The sequence below is a fragment of the Elgaria multicarinata genome, chromosome 1, assembly GCF_023053635.1.
Source record: "Elgaria multicarinata webbii isolate HBS135686 ecotype San Diego chromosome 1, rElgMul1.1.pri, whole genome shotgun sequence".
Classification (NCBI taxonomy): Eukaryota; Metazoa; Chordata; class Lepidosauria; order Squamata; family Anguidae; genus Elgaria; species Elgaria multicarinata.
The window spans coordinates 150,020,785-150,045,359 of record NC_086171.1 but is presented as its reverse complement, the minus strand read 5'-3'; the positions used below and the strand labels follow the sequence as shown (position 1 = coordinate 150,045,359).

At 40.2% G+C, this 24,575-nt stretch overlaps 1 protein-coding gene across 1 annotated transcript in view; it reads right to left on the bottom strand.

The window, feature by feature from the left end:
* Positions 1-4,862: 4,862 nt before the first annotated feature.
* Positions 4,863-24,575, bottom strand: part of AGBL4 (AGBL carboxypeptidase 4) — a 957,560-nt gene continuing 937,847 nt past the window's right edge. Inside the window, exons 12-13 of the mRNA XM_063136171.1 lie at positions 5,630-5,726; positions 4,863-4,989 (exon numbers count right to left, since the gene is read on the bottom strand). Coding sequence (XP_062992241.1) covers positions 4,863-4,989; positions 5,630-5,726 — 224 coding nt within the window. The remainder of the gene's footprint in view (positions 4,990-5,629; positions 5,727-24,575) is intronic.

Here is a 24,575-nt window from a genome sequence, read left to right as displayed (position 1 = left end):
TTTGATTTCAAAAAAAAGTGGGTTTACATTAGAAGAGGTAAAAAAGGATGATAAGGGTAGATATCTTATGTTAAAAGGTAAAATTGAGGGAAAGGTCTATACTTTGATTAATGTTTATGCCCCAAATGAGAGGCATAGAGAGTTTTTTATAAAGTTGTTTAAAGAAACAGAAGAATTTAAGGAGGGGTATGCTATATTAGCTGGGGATTTTAATATGGTTATGGATAATAAAAGAGACAGGTCAAATCCCACTAATGCTGAAAAGAGGAACAATATGACTATATTGAATAAATTAGTAAAAGAAAATGATTATTTAGATTCGTGGCGCTTACTTAACGGGAATAGGCCTGGATTCTCATTCTTTTCCCCAGTTCATCATACATACTCCAGGATAGATCATATATTTGTTTCAAAAGATTTTGCAACGAGGATTTGTAAAATGGAAATGGGGGTAATAAAAGTAACTGATCATGCCTTGTTAAGTTTAGAATTTACAGTTAAGAAAGATTATAAAGAGGCATATAGATGGAAGTTGAACACAAAGATATTGAAATACAATAAAATAGTAGATAAAATTCGGAAGGAACTGTCGGAGTCATGGGAAATTAATGAAAAAGGAGGAACAGCTGGGTCAGTCATTTGGGACACCATGAAGGCTGTAGCAAGAGGAATCTGTATTAGAGAAACATGTAGTTTAAAAAGACAACAACGTGCAGAACAGGAAAAGTTAGAGATAGAAATTAAAAACTTGGAGGAAAGATATTGGCGAAGTAAAGATAAATATAAATTAGTGGAAATACAAGCTAAGAAGAAACAATTAGAAAATTTAAATATAGAAGAGATTCAAAAGAATTTAATGTATATGAAAAGGGAATATTTTGAAAACAGTGATAAGAACTCGAGGTTGCTTGCCAAGCTCACACAAAAAGAAAAAGGGAGGAATGGGATAGAAACGTTGAAAGATAGCCGAGGGAATTATTGTCATGCAATGAAAACTAAAATAAAAATTTTTCAGGAATTTTATCAGGAATTGTACAAGGGTAAAGAAATTCAACAAGAAAAGGTGGAGGAGTATATTGGAAGGTTTATAAAGAAGGAAATAAAATCAGAATATAAGGAGTTAATGGAGTCAGTAATAACTCAAAGAGAAGTTGAAGAGGTTATTGATAAGTTAAAAGTGGGTAAATCACCAGGAGCAGATGGTTTGGGTCCAGAATATTATAAGGTCTTCAAAGATTGTTTAGTTCCAAAATTAATGGAACTTTATAATAGGATATTATCAGGAGAGAAGATACCCAAATCATGGGAACATTCAGTGATAATTCTGATCCCAAAACCAGATAAAGATTTGACTAATCCCGATTCTTATAGACCTATTTCTTTAATAAATCAGGATGCTAAAATTTTTACATCTATTATGGCCAAACGACTAAATAAATTTTTGGCAGAATATATAGGAGCAGATCAATGTGGGTTTGTGGTAGGAAGACATATGCATAATTTAGTGGGTAGAGTTTTAAATGTAATAAATGTAATAAAAAAAGCAAATATTAAGGCAGGTATTATGGCATTAGATATTTTTAAAGCTTTTGATTGTGTGAGCTGGCAGGCACTAAAGAGTATTATAGATAAATTGGGATTTGGAAATAAATTTAAAAATGTAATAGAACAGCTATATTCCCAAAATACGGCGGTAGTGGTGGTAAATGACGGACTTACTGAAAAGATACGACTAGCCAGAGGAACAAGACAAGGATGTCCGCTCTCGCCAGTCCTTTTTGTAATGGTTATGGAAGTTTTGGCGAAGGCACTAAGGGAGGATAAAGAATTAGAAGGAATTGGAGAGGTAAGGGAAATAAAGCTAAACATGTTTGCGGATGATACTTTATTGACCATTAAGAATCCATTAAGAAAATTAGAAAGAATTAAATATCAGTTGAGGGAATTTGAGGAAATTACAGGGTTAAAAATAAATTGGTCTAAATCAGAGATGATGTTGTTTAACTATACTAAGAAGGAAGAAAAGGATTGGGAATTTAAGGGAATGGAATTGAAAGTTAAGAACGAGATTAAATATTTGGGAATTAAAATTACAAAAAATCTAGAGAATTTAGAAAGGGAAAATTTAACGAGGTTAAAGAAGGAGGTACTAGAGAAATTGGAAAAATATAAAAGATTAAATTTATCTTGGTTTGGGAGAATAGCTTTGATAAAAATGAAGATATTAGCTAAAATTAATTTTGTATTTAGGATGTTACCTATAAAAATATCAGAAACCGAGATAAAAAGTTGGCAAAATATTATTAATAAATATTGTAATGGAGAAAAGAGAGCAAGAGTGAATAAAAATAATTGGTACCTAAGCCAAAAAAAGGGGGGAATGGGTCTCCCAAACATAAAATTATACTACGTAGCAAATAGATTAAGACATGTTGTAGAAGCAATTATGGGAGTAGGAGATTTATATTGGATGGAAGAAAAAATCATAAGTAAGGTAGAGATGAATCTGGAGAATGTTTTTTTTAAAGATGGAGGAAGAAAGTGGGTTGGAAGTATAGATAATCCACTCCTGAGGACTCAATGGGAAATTTGGAGTAAATTTAAAGGGAAGCTGCTTCCGAGCAACTCTCCCTTAGCACCGATAATAATGTTAAAGAATTTCCCAGAGGATCTAAAGGGTAGATTATGTAAAATATTAAAAGAGAAAAATAAAATAAAATTAAAGGATTGGGTAAGAGATATTAAAACAAGAGAAGATATGGAAAATTTGTTAAAGGAGAAGAAGCTATCTTGGCTAGAATATGGTCAATTAGAACAATGGAATAAAAAGTGGATTAAAGATAATAGAATGTGCAGAAAGATGACGAGGTTTGAAGAATTAGTAGTAAGTAAGGAGAAAGGAAAAGGAAGTAGTATAGTTTCAAAAGGATTAATGAGTGAAATATATAAAATATTGTTAGAGAAGGAGTTTAGAGAGAATACAGAGAAAATGATTTGGGAATCAGATTTGAAGATACAAATAGGGCGACAGAGCTGGGAGGGACTATGGAAACAAAGAGTGTTGAGAAGTTTATCAGTAAGAATAAAGGAGAATTATTTTAAAATTTTATGGAGGTGGTACCTAACCCCGGTTAGATTGAATAAGATAAGTGATCAACATTCAGCAAATTGTTGGAGAGGATGTGGGGAAAAAGGAACGTATTTACATATGTGGTGGCAATGCAAATATGTACAAAGATTATGGAAGATGGTGTTTTCAGAAATTGAAGAAATAGTGGGAATGAAAATAGAACAAACACCAAAAATAGCATTGCTGTCACTATTTGAAGATATAAAGTGTGGAAAAGGAACTATAGAGCTGATATCGAGTTTGTTGGTTGCAGCACGATTGATGATAGCTAGGAACTGGAAGATCCAAGGGGAATATTCTATTGAGGAATGGTATAAAGTAGTATGGGACATAGCCATTAATGATAAACTGACATGCAATATTAAGTGGAGAAAAGGCGTAACTAAAATAAATGAGTTCGAAGGAATCTGGAAACAGTTCCTAGTGTTCGTGTTTACTAAGGGAAGTGGGAAACCACCAGCAGAAGAAATGATTAGATTTTGGACTCAAGAATGATCCCGAGGTGGGGGGTGCACATTTATGTTAAGAATGAAGATGTTGTAGTGTGATAAGGCATATGTAATAGTTTTTGATATTTGTACTCAACAATTATTCAATATGTATGCAGCAGATATTTGATGCATTTTTTTTTCTTATTGTGTTAGTTTCAGTTATATTTTGGAAATGTTTATCTATGTTTATATAGTGTTGAAAATGAATAAAAATTATTATAAAAAAAAAAAAAAAGTGTAAAAGCCTGAGTGCAGGTCCTGTGAAAGACAAGATGGCAGTGATATGACCAGGAAGAGAGGGAGGGTGAAAAAGATGAAGTGCAAACATAGTGAAAATAGCAGTAGTCCATTGTTTGGATTTGTGTAACTAATTTATAGTTTCCCCCCTGCACTGTGAACCTTCATGGCATCCCTGTGTGCATAAGCTAGTGGGCAAATACATAATATGGCAAACTACGTACAGCAACACTGAAGCATCTTCAGCCAACAGAGCATTTCTAACTGGAAGGGGAATGTGAAAAAGCATTTTTAATAAAATTGATTTGTAACCACCTTCTGAAGTCATAAAGTAGTTCCCTTAGAGCTTCTTTAAACGAGCATTATAGAGCATGCTTGCTGCTGGCCACTCATGGATGTTTGCTGGTCATTCTGATGATGCCATCAGCCTCCTCTGCATCTCCCGCTCCATTTCCCCATTTTAGCGCTAAAAATAAAACCTCAGATAACCTGACTCTTCTGGGATATATCGATATTTGTCAGTTTTTTTCTGCTGTGTGCAAGCAAAGTTGCTTTACAAAGTGCCCAGTAAAGGGCGCTGTCCCATCCAACTGCATTGAGGCTTTACAAACCACATGGTGACTGCTCTCTTCCTTATGTAATTACAGCTCCTTGCAGAAGTAGAAGAGAAGCAGGAAGCAGAGCCACGGCAAAATAATGCAATCTCCCCCTGTCTGAAGGAGCTCTTAGTCTGACTATGCTCAGGAATCACCTCCATCCGTATGAACTTGCCTGAGAACTCTGTGCCATGATGGAGCCCCTTTGGCATGTTGATCGGCCACTGAAGGTGTGGTGGGTTGTACAAAAGAAACAGAAACCTGCATGGATGATGCAGTCCACAAAGTTGCCTTCTTCATTGAAAACAGGAATTTCAGGGGGAAATGGCACTAGCTTTTCAGCAGGGAACTCACCATACACTTAGTGCATGTACTGGCCAGGAATGTTCCTGTTGACTGTATATGCTCTTAGATCAATATCTTTAGTTCATGGTTAATTCTGTGAATTGGAGGAGGGGGGAGTTCCTTTTGTGCCCAGCTAAAATTCTTGTTCTTCAAGTAGCTTGAAGAGAGAAATGCCTTGAGATCTCTGTTGCTGAATAAGAAATGTATGAAACTCATCTATTCTTACTCCACAGCTTATCTACCACTTCCCAGTAATACTTTTAATTCATTAGTACATGCGTGCGCTCATAACCTTTACCCTTAACTATATCATTTAAATATACACGCTTAAAATTGGAAAGCTTAAGAAAAATAATTTATCGTTAAGGATGCAGGGGGCTGGGCAAAGAGGTGTCTAAGAGATTTTTAGGATCTCTTCCTGAATTTATCAAGGAAAGTAAAAAGGATTTTGATAATACTAGCAAAAATTCCCAAGAGGATTCTACACATCCCTAAAATTTAATACACTGAGAAAAGCTTCACTCTCTAAACAAGCTCGTAACCCACTTCTCAACAACTTGGATTTTCCAAAATTCATCAGAAAAGCATTAGGCAAGCTCACATATGTTTGTCCTCCCCACAAGGAATCACTTAAATAGTATGGTGACTATTTGGATACAGGACTACCATGGGAGGTCCAGGTTTTGGAGAATTCCATGCTAAATCAGGATGACTGTGCCTAGGCACATAACTGTAACTTTGTACCCAAGTTTAACAACAACAACAACAACAACAACAACAAGGTAAGGAAATTTTTAAAGCAGACAGATGGTTAAAAAACAACAACTTACCATGTACTTGAGATGGGTGCCAAAGGTCTCTCTATAATGGTATTTAGTCTGTAGTAATCCAAAAATGTTCTGGCAACATTCCTACCTAGTTTCATATCTGTGAGTATTTAATTAAGGGGAATTGTTAAAATATTTGTTTGGGTGAGTTTTTTTTTAAAAAGGAAGTCAAGACAACTGAAAGGTAAATTACTGTGATGTGGCAGATAAGCAAATTTTAGATTAATAGAAGCTGAAATCTACAGAGATGACCTTAATGGTTATCAGCAGCTATACAAGAGTACAAACTATACAAGAGTCTTTTCTGCCAAGACTCTTGTTCATGGATTGGTTATTTCTCGGTTGGACTACTGCAACCTTCTTCTCTCTGCCCTTCCTTCTTCTCACATCAGTCCGTTGGTTTCTGTTCACCACTCTGCTGCTAAGATCATCTTCTTGGCTCGCCGCTCTGACCATGTTACTCCACTTCTGAAATCTCTTCATTGGCTTCCAATTCACGTCAGAATCCAATATAAACTTCTCCTGTTGACCTACAAAGCTTTTCACTGTCTAGCTCCTTCCTATCTCTCCTCTCTCATCTCACACTATTGCCCCACTCGTGCTCTTCGCTCCTCTGATGTCATGTTTCTCACCTGCCCAAGGGTCTCTCCTTCCCTTGCTCGGCTTCATCCATTTTCTTCGGCTGCCCCTTACGCCTCGAACGCTCTTCCAGAACATTTGAGAACTACAAGTTCAATCGCAGCTTTTAAAGCTCAGCTAAAAACTTTTCTTTTTCCTAAAGCTTTTAAAACTTGAATTGTTCTGACTTTTATACTGCTTGTTTGGTGCATTCTCTTACCCTCCTTATTGCTTTATTATTATTTTATTAGAATGTAAGCCTATGCGGCAGGGTCTTGCTATTTACTGTTTTACTCTGTACAGCACCATGTACATTGATGGTGCTATATAAATAAAAATAATAATATTGTGTCATTTTATCCACACAAATAGTTGCTAAAATTGCAAAGCAGACTCCCACCTGATCTACAAACCTTCATATAACTTGGTCATTCAAAAGGGAATTTTCAAGTAAGGCCATGTCCTATTGGGCTTGATTATATAATTCCTTTACATTATTTACACTGAACGTAACATCCAGTCCTGACTCACACTGGATGAAGGAGTAGACAAATCTCAGGATTGGGGATAAGTAGACAGATGCTGAATGCTTAAGGGTGAGATATGCATTTTTAAAAATGCATTTAAAGTAATAACACAGAGTTCAGAGAAAAATTCATTTACTTTGCTTCTGCCTGCTAATTGCTATAGCCATGAAAACTATGGCAAATGTCAGTGATTTTGTGTGCAGTTCCATTTTGTGTACACAGACATTTTATTAGCTTTTTGTCAATTCTGATAACCTATTTGTGTTTTGAAAAAAAGTTGGTATCAATAATTACCTGATGTAATTTCTACTAGTGGGAATTTCCAGAAGTATAATATTTCATGTTTTCCAAGCACTTAATATAAAGATGCCAACTTCGAAATGAAGCTTTCATTATTATCCGCCTACTCGCATTAGGAATATCAAAACAAATGAATTTACGATGCAAGGTTCACATGCCATGGGACAATCTGTGCTCATTATTACTATTATTTCAAATACAGAACATGACTAATGTGAAATCATCTAACATCTTAGCTCTGTGGCTGAAAGCTGGAAGTATTACATGCTGCAACTAGAGTTGTAAATGATCTAAGGCCTAATAGTAAAAATGACCCTGAAACCTATGTAGGATTACTGTTCAATTCGTGGGAAAGAAAGTAGACGATATATATGATCAACTCTTATTGACAAGAACGTCCAAGTTTCAATACTTCAACTTGAATCAGGCCTGGTTTTCACATGCAGATAAAGAAGTAAACCTGTGCCTGGACTGTACCACTTTAGACTGTAGGGTGGGGAGGGGACTCACATTATGGAATCCTCCCCCATCAGGGGAAAGGCTGTTCATACTTCCCCCTGACATAGTGTTCTATGTGCATAAGGTTTTTTCTGTGCATAATTCAATCATATGAGACACCAGCTGCACTCTCAAGTGGCTCAGTCTAGATTTACCACCTCATTTGCTGATTGTGAAAACAAGGCCTCCAACTCTAGAAGATAACCAAGCTTACATTAAAAACTGATGAAGGTTAATTAGAAACAAAACACTGTAATTGCTTCAAGTAAAGTTTGACGTCAGCTCATAATCAACATTGTTTGTCATGAGTAGTTTGCCTTGGGTTCAGAAATGAGGCAGACAAGTTAATGAAGAATATGTCTAGCATTGGTTCATATTAAGATGCATAACCACAACATTTCACAGTTTTATCAGCCAGTTTGTTGATGGCAAGCATGCAAGTAGCCGTTGTCAGAACCATTCCAGCTAGTTCAGGCCTAACAAACGGTGGTCATTAATCAAGGCCCTGGCATCCATTACAGGGTCAGATTCAATTAACACAGGCCATAGTGAGGAGGCTTGAAGACAGAAGTAGGTTAGAGGATGCTAGAATAGGGAGCAGGAAGCAGGCTGGAGCATTGGGGACAGAGAATTACTACAGACAGTGCCATATAGCTATTTCAGCAATGGGATGTAATGCTGGATCAAAAAGCAGGACAGAAAACAAAACATTCTAAGACTTCCAAGAATAGGTAAGAGCTAACTAAATCACAGCTGACCATGTTTTGTGACCTATGGCACCTGGCACAGTCACACCTCAGTGACCTAACCCAGCCTTCCCCAACCTGGGACCCTCCAGGTGTGTTGTTGGGGATTGTAATCTAACACATTGGTAGGGGGTTGGGGGAGACTAGCCTAACCTAAAATCTAGAACTGCGCTTCAGTCCTGTCCCATGACCTAGAGGACACTCAACAGTGGAGAAGGCCCAGTACTCCCCACTGGCCTAAGGAATGTGGAAGAGGACACTATGCTCAATCGAGGGGACTCTATTCCTGTAGAATTTGCTACTGTAAACTTTATAAAATAATCCCAGGGTTGCTTTTTTAAAACACACACACACAATTCAGAGCAACTGTGGTCACTTATTCATTCCAAAAAGTTCATTCTGCTGTTCTATGCAATAGATACCCAAGATAGCATGCAAGAATTTTAAAACAAAACAATATGACAACAAAATCAATGACATTGTGGTAAACTGCAACCTGGATTAGATGCTCAAATGGACGGGAGGAAATTTATCTTTGTGCAGATCATTTTCTTATCAAAACTTCTCCCTTACACTTGCTGTTCGTCCTATGGTATCTCCTCCAACCCCTATGGACAAAAAGTACCTTGGAAGGGGTAATTTTGATAAGAAAAATAGTGCATGGGAAAAGACATAAGCTCCCTTCCCTTGCATAGGGGGCTGCATCACATTTTTCACTCTTCTTTGCTTAAGCTATTTATTTCAACATGGCAAACTTGCATTTTCATTTACTCAGTTTCAGATTCCTCATTTGATACCTGGCTAGAACTCACTTCAGCCTCTCATTACAAATTTTTCTATACAAGGCGGTTAATTAGCTGTTATTCTGTGTGTGTGTTTTTCATTTTATCTTGTACACCGCTCCGAAATTTTTCAATTTGGAGCAGTATATAAATATTCTAAATTAATTAATTAATTAATCCGCTGTATGTATTTTCAGTTTCATCAGAATTGAGATCTGAAGCCGCTCTGAGAGCCTTTTTTGGCTGAGGAGCGGGGTATAAATATGATAAATAAATAAATAAATAAATAAATACATGAAGAGTGTTTCCTTTCCTGCTTTTCCACTATATAACCTGTAGGTGGCACTGTGATATAGTGGAATCGCACAAATACACAAGTGAGAAAAGCTGTTTCTTTTGCTTTCACAACTAACTTCCACATTTTCCCTGTTCTAAAAAACTTGGCGAGAAAGATGATTAGACACAGAAGTGAAATTGGAGGGTCGCAACATCATCTAAAGAACCTGTAAACCATGAGTAGGGAATAATGAGCACACAATAAACGCTTCATGTAGAAATGGCCTCTGTTGTTGACTGCTTTCCACAAACACCAGAGTATCATCTGTATAACATGTGATGTCATGAAGATCATGAAATATGTGTTGGCTCACCCTTTGATTCACTTTTGGATCTGAAGAGGAACTAAATGGTAATTATGTAAATCAGTACCTGCCAAAAGGTTTTTTGGATATATACAGCCTATTTTTGTTATCCAACTTTATTTGCCAAAATGCACTATTAGTATCAAGAACTGTAAATAGTTCTGCTCCTGCCTGGTGGTTTCTTCTATAGTACAGCATTCATTTGTTTTTTCTACTGCCTTCAGCCTTTTCTGTAGTCACTTCCTCTACCCTGCATATATCCACTGCATGTTCCACGATTAATTCTGTCTCTGGATGTCACTCTGTTAGACTTTATGCTACACTACAATGCGGTCTTTAACAATGATTTATACAGCTCCCCAAATGCATACATTTCTGTTAAGAGCGTTTAATCTTCACTTTGATTTCAAGTAAAAGAAATGTGCCTTCTTTGGTAATATTTCCTTTCTCTGTACAAAAAGATGGATTAAATCCTGATGTTTCCCCTTATCTGCATAGTCATCAAATTGAAAAATATTAAAATAATTATTTTGTTCTTTACCAGTCACATGAAGAAATGGTGCCCACTGAAGTCTCCCATACTTTTTCTCTGCTCCACTTGCAATGCAGTACAACCAAAGTCCTTGTTTCCAGTTTCTCTTCATCATTTCCTTCAGCACCCACTTGCTTGAAGACTTTAGCTGGTTCTTTTCTTTTTCTTTTTCTCTTTCTTTTCTTTTTTTGCTTCACTGATTCAATTCCTGCACCTACACCATGTAATACTTGCAGCTGAAAACTTTATAAAATTATGCCACAGGAGACTCAATTGTGGAAGAAAACACTTTATTTAACACAAAGCAGCTCTCACTACAATGGAACTAAACACTGGCCGCTGCCCAAAGTTTCAATTTTCTGCTGGCATTACCCAGAATTGTTTCCCTTCATACACCCACTTGCAAAACACTTTGCTTCCTACTCTCATTACAACTCTCAGGGTGGCTCTTGACTTAGTGTTTCACTTCCATCTTCTTTTCTGGTCAAAAAGAAACGATAAGCCGTTTCTCTACTAGTGAGTTGCATCGGAAGTTATACTCCTTATACTGCTGGAGTTATACTAGAGTGACTAGATTTAAAAGAGGGCAGAGCACCTGCAACTTTAACTGTTGTGATGAAGAGGGAATTTCACCAGGTTCCCCATATATACAAATGACACCTGCTGAAATTCCCTTTTCAATACAACTGTTAAAGATACAAGAGCCCTGTCCTCCTTTCCATGTGGTCACCCTAAAGGCTTACTACTGTGAGGTCTTAGAATGGCGAGCCAATGAAAGGACAGGCGCAGAAAGTTGGAAAAGGGGCTGAAGAAAAGTCAGTTGGTGGTAGTTAGAAGAGGAGGAAGAGAAGCTGAAAAGAAAGGAATGGGAAGACACCAGAAAGAGAAAAACCTTACTTTACTTGTTTTGGACCTCAAACGTCAAGAAATGGTAAACAATTGTTTTAAAAAGAACCATGAGCCCCCATGGTGACACAGGATTTGCACTAGTACAGACACAAAGGGACAGCCCTTAAGCTCCAGGGAAGAGACATCAATTTCCAGTAAAGCTATCAGCTGCCCACTTTTACCCATCCCAAATGGACAGAGAAGGGCACATAAAATCTTAGTCCTTATTTAAATCCAATCCCAATCCCCAAACTACTGATTAGTTTCAGTTTCTTATTATGCAGTATTCTTTCAATTTCTATAGTACCCTTTGCTGTCATACTGAAACACTTAGGGGAGTCATCCATTGCTAGTATTCACTCAAGAAGATTTGTTGCTCCTGTTTAGTGTCAGTCTGTTCACAACTATTCCCTGTAATCGCAGCTTCAAGAACTGCACATAGAGCCTTCTTCTGGCAATAAAAACCTCAATTTGGAAACCTGTTAGCACTATGAGTCTTTAGGGGAGATACTAAGCACTGTAGCTTTAATAGCTCACTGATCATTTAATAATGTCACCACTGCAGAGACCAGTGGCATTATGATCCATCCTTCAGCTTGTTTCCCTTTTTAAAATGCAGGGTCATTCTGCTTTTAAGGCTGTGGGCTGACTTTCCATCCCCCTGTTTTGCAAAGCAGCGGCAATTATTGGAAATAATTAGACTCCTTTCAAACCCACAATCTCATTTTCATAAGATCTGTTGTGTCATTTCTATTCCACAGCAAGCGAGGTTTCTGTGGTGATAAGGATTTGACAAGGGCAAACGCAGTTAGCAGCTCCGTTCAATATTTGATAAGTCCTGTGGGGGTCTCTATCAAATGGATTGGATCTTAACTTTTATGTCTCTTCCAGAGGACAGCACCTCCATCAACTTGAAATGCTATTGGCTGGGTTATTAGTTTATGGAACTCATCCAAGTCTATCCCCTAAGAGGATTAAGAACTATGACCTTCCAGGATGGAGGTACCATTTGACAGACCTATGTGCGTCTTTGTTTTATGCAAGCATTTACATTAGGAAAAAAAGAGGAGAGGGAAGAGGGAGGGAGTTGAATGCCCAGAAAGAGCAAACACGAGACATAGCTGCTCTACTGAATATGCCAGCTTTGTGGGAAAGTCACTTTTTGCCATGACAGAAATCAAAGTGTTTATCGGGAAGAGGATTTTTCTCCCTCATTCATTTTTGTCCCTTGCATAAGAAATGCATCTGTATATGTATTTGCCCGTGTACATGTATTCACCTGTGGTCTGTAGTAGTGCAGTGCAGGAAGCATGCGCTTGTGGGAACTGTGGGGCATGGTTGAGCAAACGCTAATGAAGCAAATGCTGGGGCCCATGGGGCCCAAAAGGCACACTGTTGCTGATGCCTGCTTTCTCTAAAAAACCCATTATTAAAAACATCCTGGCACTCCAAAAAGAAGTACCAGGTGAGGTGGCTGCAGACCCACAATCTCCCCCACCCCAAATGCCTCTCAGCCTCAATCAGAGAGCTTCTCTACGTTTTTGATTTTTTTTTTAAAAAAAAACTGTTGCTTCTGCTTCTGTTTTTGTTTTGGAATTGCAATCAGCTCAATTACATGGGTGGCCACGTGGTTTCTGTTGAGTACTTCCTATCTCTGCCTCTTCTATTCAACCCAATAAAACAGTGCCATCTAGTGGTGGAATTATAGCACAACACCATCTTTACATGTGGATTTATTATTATTATTATTATTATTATTATTATTATTATTATTATTATTTTAAAAAAGCTGATTACCTCTGTGTTTTCTGACAGTGGGACAAGAGCTGGTAGCACAGGAGATGTCTTGGCTGTTCACAATGTCATGTAATTGATCTACAAACTTCCATGAGTGGTCAGTCACAGGCATGCTATAAATCACTTGTTTAGAGAAGCCCAGAGACATTGTGGGGAAATTAAGATGACAGCCTAACTGCTGCCCTCTGTCCTTGCTGCTGTCCCCTGCAGCAGCACCACTCACTTCACTGCCCCCATAGTAAGCTTGCAGGGTAATATGGGAGGAATTTTGTTCAGGGCCCCCTCAAACCTGGTACTTGCTCTGATAATGAGATCTAGGGCTAAGCTACACTTTCAGTAGAACCATATGATATAGTCTTCCTGAATTTCAAAATGCACAATTCACACACATGTGCATATGCCCCAATACACCCACACATAGAAAACTCACATGTCACATAAGAATTCTAGCCTTGCCTTGGTATGCTAATTTTCTATTTTCAGGTAGTTGTTCTGAAGTCAGCTTCAGAAGCATTGTGACTAAGTGAACTAAGAAAGATATATTTGATTGCTCGTCGTTTTAATATATATATTTTTTTAATATAAACAAATCTTCTCCACATCACATTATAAAGAACTATGAATTGTCCTTCAAAATTATGTTCTTACAGGGTGGTGGTAGAAATTGGTTTCTTAACACCCTCTACATCCTACAAGTTGGATTAAAAAGTGATCCTTTCCCAATACAATTCTGGATGTATTTATTCAGAAGTAAGTCCCATTGAATTCAATGGAGTGTAGTTCCAGGTGAGTGTGTACAAGGCTACAGCCCTTAGTAATTTTCTGGTGAAACAAAAAAGGAGAACTGAACTTAGTTGTCAGCCTATGCTGAACTGTTCAGATGGATAGATAGATAGATAGATAGATAGATAGATAGATAGATAGATGAGTTCATGGAAATGCCATACTAAGATGGTACTCATTCCATACACACAAATATGTCAATTAAAGTATGGCCTTGTGCTACCACATCTTGAACACAGAAGAAACAAATTGCCTTGCAATCACAAAAACGATCTTTGGAAATCAGGGGTAGTTTTCAAATGTCCTGCTTGATGAAAGACTCTAGTACAATGCATCACAAAGAAAACTGTGAGAAATTACCTTAGTAAATGCTACTTATTTATTTATTATTATTATTATTTATTTATATAGCACCATCGATGTACATGGTGCTGTACAGATAACACAGTAAATAGCAAGACCCTGCCGCATAGGCTTACAATCTAGTAAAGTTGTAGTAAACAATAAGAAGGGAAAGAGAATGCAAACAGGCACAGGGAAGTGTAAACAGGCACCGGGAAGGGTGAAGCTAACAGTATAGACACACTGAACTGAAATGAAACGGACTGACTGAAAAATATGTTAGGAAATCTTAAGTCTGAGGACCCGGACTGAATTAAGTAAGAAATTATTCAGTCTTTTCATTGGGTGTTGGATCATGCTGTCACAGAATCACATAAAATGGAAAGGATCTCATGGCTTATCCAGTTTAAACCTCTGTCAAACTGGGATTGCAAAACTTAATGCAATACCCAATAGATGGTCATCCATTCTCTTCTTAGAAACCTCTTGGGAGTGCTGTTCTGCAATGTCCCTAGCTATTTTCTCAGTGGCCCAACTCTTTCTATGTCCAGAGTACTTTCTTCACCATTAATATAAGAGCAGATGGAGTGGAATGGAAGCCAACTCGCTTGCAAAAAAACCCACCCCAGCAGACTCTGACAGAGTTCCTCTGGGAAAAAGTATGGCAGTCTTTGATGCGGTACGTTTTTTAAAAAGAAGACTTGCAGTCCCTAAGTAATGGTCATGCTCCAGCGCGTTTAGTATTTTGGCTGAGCTCAGTGTAAAGCACAGTGATTTAAAGCCTGAAGATCAAGTCGGATACAGCAAATACAGGATTATTTATTCCTTTATTGCTGAAAGCTTCGCTACAGATTATTTACTGCTTGTGGGGCTATTTACTTGAGGATGGGGAGCCTTGCAGATTGATTGGGGTTTTTTTTCAATTAAAACAAGCAATCTTTTAAAAAGATTTAAGGTTTTATCAGGGAGGAGAGAATAATTCAAGAGGCCGGGCTCTGGTAATTCTTTTGCTGTAAATATGGGGCAAAGGAGAGCAGGGTAAGAAAGCGATTTTGCAAGGGAAGGTCAGAATTAAAATGGGGTGGGTGGGAGAAAGTTCCCCTCGTTGCTATTGTCTGCTTCGACGATTCATATTATCTCTCTTCCTTCGTTATCTATGGTGTCTGCTAATATTCATTTAGAATGAGAAATTGTTCTGTGGATTAGAGACAATCAGAGAGCTGTTTCAGGCCGTAACACCGCATATTGCATCTCAATGAGATTCAGTGGTCTCATTCATGGAGTATCAACTATGTCAGGGGTGTTGAATCTTTCAGCCCAAGGGAAAAAATCCATTTTGAAGAAGCTCTTGGAGGCTGCATTCCAGTGGTGGGTGGAGACAAGGCAAAAGGGGCAGGGCCAAATTAAAAAATCAGCATATTTTAGCTTAAAGCTCTAAGGCTTTGGAGAAGGATTTCAACCTTTTCAGAATGCTGAAAAAATGATTAAAAAAACCAGGAAATGACCAGCAGTTGGGGGAAAGAGGGTGGAGCCAGGGGAAGAAGGAGTAGTCATGTGACGTTGCGGACTCCAGGTTATTTTCCCTCCAGTTTTCACCTCAGTTGTCCACACTGAATCCCAAAGCTTCCACCTTTTTATCTTGGGTCAAGGAGACACACAATGATTTAGCTAATTTCCTTCAACTTATGTAAGTGTAGCTAACAGCAAAACAGATTTCTCTTTTCCCAGGCATTTAGCAGTGTGTGATGGGTTTTTAATCTATCCCCGAAAGGTTTTTGTGGTTTGGCTGATTGCTGAAAGCCGTTTTCAGATGTATGTTGTCTCTGTGTGTACAGTCCATTGTGTGTTTTTAAATTTTGCATATTGTTTTTAATGTTTAAATTGTTGTAAACTTCTCAGTGAGTTTTGGCTGTGGGGAGGTATAGAAATGGAAGAAAAAGAAGCAGAAGCAGAAGTGTTAACAAATCAAGCTGACATGTTGAATTTATATAAATAATAAAACAAATAAAACTTTATTATATACCAGAAGGTTAAAAGAGGTTATTATTTAATAATCTTATACTTAGTCCTAACCTATCTACCTACCTACCCTTTCTAAACCCATCACCCACAACCACATTCACTAGATGTATCTTAGCTGAATCCCTAAACCCTACCTGACTGTTAAACTATCAGGGATCTCCTAGTAAACTCCTTAGAATTCTTCTCACTCAACCCTTCTTTACTGTCACTCACACACCAACATTCCATTAACTCTATTTTACCTGGATAAAACCTTACAACTCAAACACAAACATGTACATGACTCTGCATATGTTACAGGCCATCTGGAGGCCCAGAGTGGGACCCCAGGACAGCTGGATTTGGCTCCCGGGTCTGAAATTCGCATACCTATATCGATGATGGTGAGGAAATCCTGACCTCTGTGGAGGCCAGGATTTTCTCAGAAGAATTATAGTGCATTCCTTATGTGAGGTAGTCTTACAATTTTTGGATTACTAATTATACTCAAGCAACTCAAATAGTGGCAGTTCAGGTTTAACAACATCCAGATATTGCATCTCAAACCACTCAATTAAACGTAGTGCTTCTCTAGGCAATGGGACACTGGGGTTGAGTTGAAAGTTCCAGTCAACAGAATTTGGCAGAATTAAGAAGAGAAACTTGACAGATCCATTTTTATAACCCCCAACAACAGTATCAGGCGTTTTATCAGGAGTGCAGTGGGTGAACAGTTTTTCGGTTTGGAAAGAGGACAAGGTGGCAGGAGTTGACAAGAGAAGAGCAGCATTCATGAGACAAATGCATTCATGAGAGCAGATGGCTAATGCAGAAATGACAGTGACAGCTACTCAGAAAGGAGGACATCCTGTCCTGGTCCCAACAAGAAGCCCACAAGGCAGCCTCACACCTAAGTCTGAGTGAGCAACTTGCTCAGAGGAAATCTGGACTGGACAGAGGCCTTTTGAGCCTCAGCATCCAGTCCACTTCTCCTACATCACAGATCCGTAAGGGGCCAACCTTCCAGATTAAGGATGGGTGCTTCTTCAATCTCTGACAGGGGTGTGGAACATGTGGCCCTCCAGATGTTGCTTGACATCAGCTCCCATCAGCCCCAGCCAGCATAGCCAAAGGAGAGGGATGCTGGGAGCTGCAGCCCAACATCACCCATAGGGCCACACATTTCCCATCCCTGCTCTATGGCCTGGTGCCCTACCTGTGCCATTGGACTGGTGTGGTATTGTGGGAGATACTTGGCTCAGGAAGGGGCATATGAAGGTCTTGGTTCCAGTTTGGCAGCCTCTGGCTGATGTCACAAGGCTTTTCATTTAGTAGCACTGCAGCCTCAGGATTAGCCAGTACTTCTTCCTCATCTGACTTTGAGACTGAGTTCAGGGCCATGAGAGAGAAGAGCAAAATGAGGTAGAGGGGATATGGAAAAACCCACAGGGAACAGATTGCTGTAAAGGGTAGGGGCTCACATTAGGAACTTTTCCACATGAGGCTGTTAATCCGCTGTATCTACTTACAGTTTTGTCACAGAACTGAGAAGTGAGCACTACATAAAGACTATTTCCTTTCCTGCTACATAACCTCTAGGCGGCACTGCGGTATATGGAATAGTGCAAATACACAAGTAAAAAAGAGGTTTCTATTGCTTTTACAATTACATGCTGCATTTTCTCTGATCTAAAAAAATTCGCCAAAAGTGATGGTTAGACACAGAAGCAAAACTGGAGGGCCACAACATTGTCTAAAGAACCCATGAGTAGGGAAGGTTGTCTTGTGTAGAAAAGCCCTATCTTACAGACAAGAAACACCATTCTGGGTCCCAATGACACCATCATAGTGTTCAATAGACAAGATTGTTGGATCAGATGATGTCCTCAGACAGGTTGACCCTAGGATCCCAAATACAGTGATGTACTCTATGTCCTTCTCACACCCTAGAGAGGCAGCACTCAGCCAAGTGGCTGACAGTCCCTAAGACATACAGAAAGGCTGTCACACCATTAACCTGTGAAGGAGTGAGACAAGGATGGCCTGAACTAAGTGCCTACTCTGCCTGCTGTCTAGGAGCTAGATGTGAATGGACAACTTCAATGCTTCTACCAGGTAACAATTTTAAAAGGTAATTCCCTCTGGCCTCTCTCTCTCTCTCTTTCTCTCAAACTGTGTCTATCATTTCCTGAATGATCCCTGGACAGCTGTCTACCTTGTGAAAGAGATGACTACAGTCAGAAGAGCACAGACCCAGGAAAGAGCAATGGTTGTTAGTCTATGGTGTTCTAATATGTACGAACAAGAATGTTTGAGGCCAGTGCTGAATATGAAAAGTAGGATCTAGGATTGTGCCATAGGTGGGTGGGTGGGTGGGAGACTGAGGAGAATCAAGGACTGAACAAAATCACAGGACTTGAATCTTAGCAAAACAGTGTATAGTTTTCTTATCCCTTGTACAGGAAAACACATGTGGGCACGGAAGATTTGGAGAATCCATGGCTGAAGTGGGATTTTCTGTGCAATGTACAAAGCCCAACTTTAGTAAGACTTATATTGGGAAAAGTCACGAAATGTTTATTTGATTGCAAAGATACACACAGACACCCAACACCTCTTTCTCTGTGCTTTTGGGTAAATTTAAGAGTCCAAGCAGAAGATATACAGACAAAAAGATAGCATCTGAATTCCACTGACCAGAATTTAGTGCAAGTCCTTAATTAAAGAAGAACTAGAAGAAGAGGGCATGTCAGTTGAACACACTCTGGAGAATGCGGTACCTGGGATGAAACTGAACAGGAGAAAAACAAAAAAATAGAAAGTAAATGGAAATTGTTCAGGGGTAATTGAATGTATGTCTGAGCATTTATGTGTGCTAGCTAGCAATAAATACACTTTGCGGAAAAGCAAGCCAATATGGGCAAATAAAGAAAGTGCAGAAAGCAATCAAGGGGAAGGAAGAAGCATAAGCAAGCTGAACTAAAGTACCACTTTGAGTTTGAATGGGAGAGGAATAAAAGCCAGGGTGAGAGAGTCAGATTGCATTTCTGCAGCTAATGCAGAATCATGGACGTTGCAAGTGGGGAAGAACCCTACACAATTATCCCATTGTCTATTTCCAACTCATTTGTCATCAGGAGTGAGTAAGTTGTGGGTCCAGGGGAAGTGGGAGGAAAAGCACCAAGTCATGAGGCAGGCATCCAGGTCAATGGGCTGCTCTGTGGTTAGCACTGCCAAGAGATTTAATGGGATTCCTGGATGAAAACCTTCTCAGGTCTAGCGGGAGCTGATGGGGGAGCGGTCATGTATCTCTTACCTTGCCCTATATGGATTATTAAAGTCTAGTGAGTGTGCATGAATGTGTGTGTGTGTGTTTGTGTGTGTAGGCATGCACACTGACTAGATTTTAATACTCTGGATTAGATCCAGAGATGTGTGGAGCAGAACACCACAAAGTAGATGATCTCATGAGGAGAAGAGGGGGAGGCCATTTTTTTTATTTTTATTTTTATTTTTTGCTGGTTTTCCCTTCTCCCTGCAGCCCCTATGCTCTCCAAAATCTGCTCTGGAAGGTTTGGGGATTTTCCAGAATAGTGCGTGAGGTAGCTTTGCGGGCTGCAGGAGGAAGGAGGAATTGGCAAAAATCATGACCCTGCCACCAAAGGAACGAGCCCTTTCATTCATGGAGAGTCAATTCTGGATCCAAACTTCTGCATTTAAATGTTCTATTTCAAGATTGAATGTATCATTATTTGCACACTTCCTCATTCTTCTATCAGTACTATTCTGGCCAGATAGGGCCACAATATTTTACTTCCAGCTACCAGCTGTATATTTCAGGCTGCCATTTTCTGCATATTACGGTGTGCAAATCACCTGAGAGGCCATATGGATTGTTCAAATGTGGCTTTATCACTTAGGATTTTTCTGATGCTTTTTCTAGCCTCAAATATGCACTCAACAATTTTAATGCCATTTTAATACCCTCCAGTTTTTAATAAATTTATTCTGATCATTCTTTTAACCTCCTGCTTTTGTTCATGTGTTGATCCTAGGCATCTCATGACCATCGGAGCAATACTGTGAGCATGGTGTTGAATCATAATATACAGATGTAGCTGAACACAGTTAGCTGAGTGCTCTGAGTATTGACCAGTATCTTAATGACAGTTTGAAATTTGACATCCAACAGTCCCAAGGTTCAGGAGACAGAATAGCTGGCAAATCAGGAGTCAGGAAATTCCTCCCAAGCTGCAATCCTATGCTCACTTACCTAGTAGTTAGCCCCATTGAATTCAATGGAACTGATGGCTGAGTAGACATTATTATTATTATTATTATTATTATTATTATTATTTGCATTTTTATACCGCCCAATAGCCGAAGCTCCCTGGGTGGTTCACAAAAACTAAAACAATTCAAAGTGTAAAACAAACAGTATAAAAACATGAGATAAAATACACATTAAAACAAATTAAAAACATACCATACATGATTAAAACATCCTGAAAACATTCTAAAATTTCACTGGATAGGCCTGCCGGAATAGATCAGTCTTTATTGCTTTTTTAAATTCTAAAAGACTGTCAAGTTGACGAATCTCCTCCGGCAGGCCATTCCACAGTCTGGGAGAGGCGTAGGAAAAGGTCCTCTGGGTACTAGTTGTCAGCCTTGTTTTTGTTGACTGGAGCAAATTCTTCCCAGAGGACCTGAGTGTGCAGGGCGGATTGTACGGGAGAAGGCGATCCCGCAGGTAGCCTGGACCCAAACCATGTAGGGCTTTAAAGGTAATAACCAACACTTTGTACTTTGCCAGGAAACTAATCGGCAGCCAGTGAAGAGATTTTAAAACTGGTGTAATGTGGTCACCCCTAGGTGTACCAGTGACCAGCCTGGCTGCGATATTTTGGACTAATTGAAGTTTCCGGACTAGGCACAGAGGTAGCCCCATGTAGAGCGCATGACAGAAGTCAAGCCTCGAAGTTACCAGTGCGTGCACTACCGTCTTTAGGTCTTCCAACTCTAGGAAGGGGCGCAGCTGGCGTATCAGCCAAAGCTGATAGTAGGCACTCCTGGCCATCGCATCTATCTGGGCTGTCATTTGGAGCGACAGATCCAGAAGCACCCCCAAGCTGCGAACACAGTCTTTCAGGGGGAGTGTAACCCCATTCAGAACCGGTTAACACACCTCCAAACCTAGGTTGTGGCTTTTGACAGCGAGCACCTCTGTCTTGTCTGGATTCAGCTTCAGTTTCTTTTTCCTCATCCAGCCCATTACCGCCTCCAAGCATTCATTCAGAGGAGACACACTATCCTTAGCTGACGCTGTTATTGAAGGCATAGATAAATATATTTGGGTGCCATCAGGATACTGATAGCACCCCGCCCCATGCCTCCGGATGATCTCTCCCAGCGGTTTCATGTAAATATTAAATAGCATTGGGGAAAGGATGGCACCTTGCTTTACACTGCACAGCAGCTCCTTTTTTGAGGAGCAGCTATCCCCAAGCATCACCATCTGGAAAGCGGCCCGAGAGGTAGGACTGGAACCACCGAAGGACAGTGCCTCCAATTCCCAATCCTCTCAGGCGATCCAGAAGGATACCATGGTCAATGGTATGGAAAGCTGCTGAGAGGTCCAAGAGTACCAGCAGGGACACACTCCCCCTGTCAATACTCAGGCGTAGATCATCCGCTAAGGCGACCATAGCTGTCTCAACTCCGTATCCTGCCCTAAAACCAGTTTAAAATGAGTCTAGAAAATCTGTGTCATCCAAAACTGCTTGGAGTTGGTGAGCAACCGCCCTCTCGATCACCTTGCCCAAAAATGGAAGATTTGATACTGGTCTATAATTATTAAGGTCCAGGGGATCCAGGGAGGGCTTTTTTAGAAGTGGCCGTACCACCGCTTCTTTTAAACATGATGGAAAACTCCCTTCCCTGAGAGATGCATTAATAATACATTGTAGTTGTAATCTAACTGCATCTCCTCCCTGGGCGACCAGCCAAGAAGGACAGGGATCGAGAGGGCAAGTCGTCTTCCTCTCTCTTCCAAGCAGCTTGTCCACGTCCTCGGTACTCACCAACTGAAACTGATCCAGTATAATCCTGCTCGCGGAGTTGCTGGACACTCCATTGTCAGCTTCTGCTATAATGCGTGTGTCTAAGTCAGCTCTTATCCAAGAGATTTTATCTGTGAAATGATCATTAAAGGCATCACAGCAAACTACCAAAGGCTCTAAAGTCAGGTTCAGGGGTGAAGGTGTCTCCGTTAGACCCCCTTCACCACCCTGAACAGTTCAGCTGGATGCGAATTCGTAGACGCAATGCGGGCAGAGAAGAAAGCTTTCTTCGCTGCACGTATTGCCACCCCATAGGAACGAAGATGTTCTCTATGTTGTGTCTTGTCGGATATAAGTCGAGTTTTCCGCCATTGGTGCTCTAGTCGTCATCCTTCCTGCTTCAGCTCCCTGAGTTCTTCTGTATACTAGGGTGCCCGGTTAGAAACGGGCCGGAGAGGACGTTTGGGGGTGATCATGTCAATAGCCCTAGTTAGGTCCTGATTCCATCTGTTAACCAGGGCTTCAACAGGATCGTCGACGATACCAGCCATAGAACCCTCTAAGGCTTTCTGGAATCCAAGAGGATCCAACAGCCTTCGAGGGTGGACCATCCTAATAGGTCCGCCACCCTTGCAGGGGCGGATAGTAGCTGCGATACTAACCCTGACCAGAAAATGATCTGTCCATGACAACGCAGAGGTATTTATCACCTCCGCCCACAGATCTGTCTGTTTGGAATGGAAAACAGCATTGAGGGTGCGACCTGCTGAATGTGTGGGTCCAGAGATCAATTGGGATAGGCCCATGTTTGTCATGGATGCCATGAACTCCCGAGCTGCGCCTGACAAACTGGCCTCAAATGGGATGTTGAAGTCGCCCAGGACCAAAAGCCTGGGTGACTCCAACACCAGCTCCGAGACCAGTTCCATGAGCTCGGCCAGGGAGTCTGATAGGCAGCGGGGTGGCCGGTACACTAACAAAATCCCCAGTCTATCCCTGATCTTTAGACTCAGGTACACACACTCAATGTGATTCAATTCATGGACTGGAAGCCTGGTCAGGTTAAGATGATCCCTGTAGACCACAGCTACTCCGCGCCCCCCGCCCACTTTTCCTCACCTGCTCACTAACACAATACCCAGCTGGGAGGGCCTGGGCCCATGTCGGGCCGCTGTCATTTCCCAGCCAGGTCTCTGTGAAGCATGCCAGGTCAGCCTCCTCGTCTAAAAGGAGGTCATACATGATATTTGGTTTATTTACAGAATTGAGCTGTCAATCGACAACATTTCAGCTTCTAAAAGTGGCTGGCAATTAAATATTTTTGGACGAAGCTCCTGTAGTGTTCTCCTCCTTCCCCTTCTTCTGTTTCTTGCAGATTTGTAGTCAGGGGTGATCAATCATATTTTGTAGAGTGTCTAGTACACATTGGGCATAATGTAGTCACTTGCTGGGTTGTACAAAGCCATTTTGACAGGAGTGGGCAACTTGTGGCTCTCCAGATGCTTTGTCCTACAACACCCATCATCCTTCACTATTTGATATACTAGCTAGGGTTCATGGGAATTGTAGGCCAAAACAATTGGAGGGCCACAGTTTGCATTATGATCTGTTTACATCCCTGCATTATGATCTGTTTACATCTACAGAGCAAAGCTCCACAGTTTAGCATATCAAAATAACGAAAAAATGGTCAGTGGGGGAAGGGGGGGAGAGATGGAGAGAGAGGTTTTGTTTTTTTTTACCCTTAAAAAAATTCCTGCAATGAGCAGGGAGTTGGACTCGATGGCCTTATAGTCCCCTTCCAACTCTACTATTAGAGTAGTCCCCTTCCAACTCTACCAGAGAGCTTCGGCTATTAGGCGGTATAGAAATACAATAAATAAATAAATAAATTCTATGTTTTTATGAAAAGGTACAGAACAGTTGTTTGCCTAGATGTGAGATATTTCCCTGCACTTTTTGTCTTTCTTAGAATATCTACTTCTGAGGCAGAATTGCTACTGAAGCGTAGTGCTTGTTGTTATTATCGCCATTGGTCACATTTCACCACAGTGTGATTAACTGCCAGTCACATGGCTACCTTGCTCACCACTTCTAGACAGCTCAATAATTTTCCTCGCTTCCTTTCTCTTACCTTCTGACGTCTCACTTAGAAAGCCGGCAGTAAATTTTTGACCTGCAAGGAGAACCCCGCCGGGAACCAGATATCACTTACCAAGTCTACAGATTCAACCCCTAGTCTGGGTTGATGAGAAGTGCAGCACCCTTGTCGTGAGTTCTTCCGCACGCCCCCCAGCACGTGCTCCATTTCTGCTTCCACCCCGGCGCAAAAACAGTCACCTTGGCTAAGAAACATACTACCTCAATCACAATCACACTTCAATCACCAGACTGTCTCTTTCTCAGCTCCTGTCCTTGGTTTTGAGTATTTA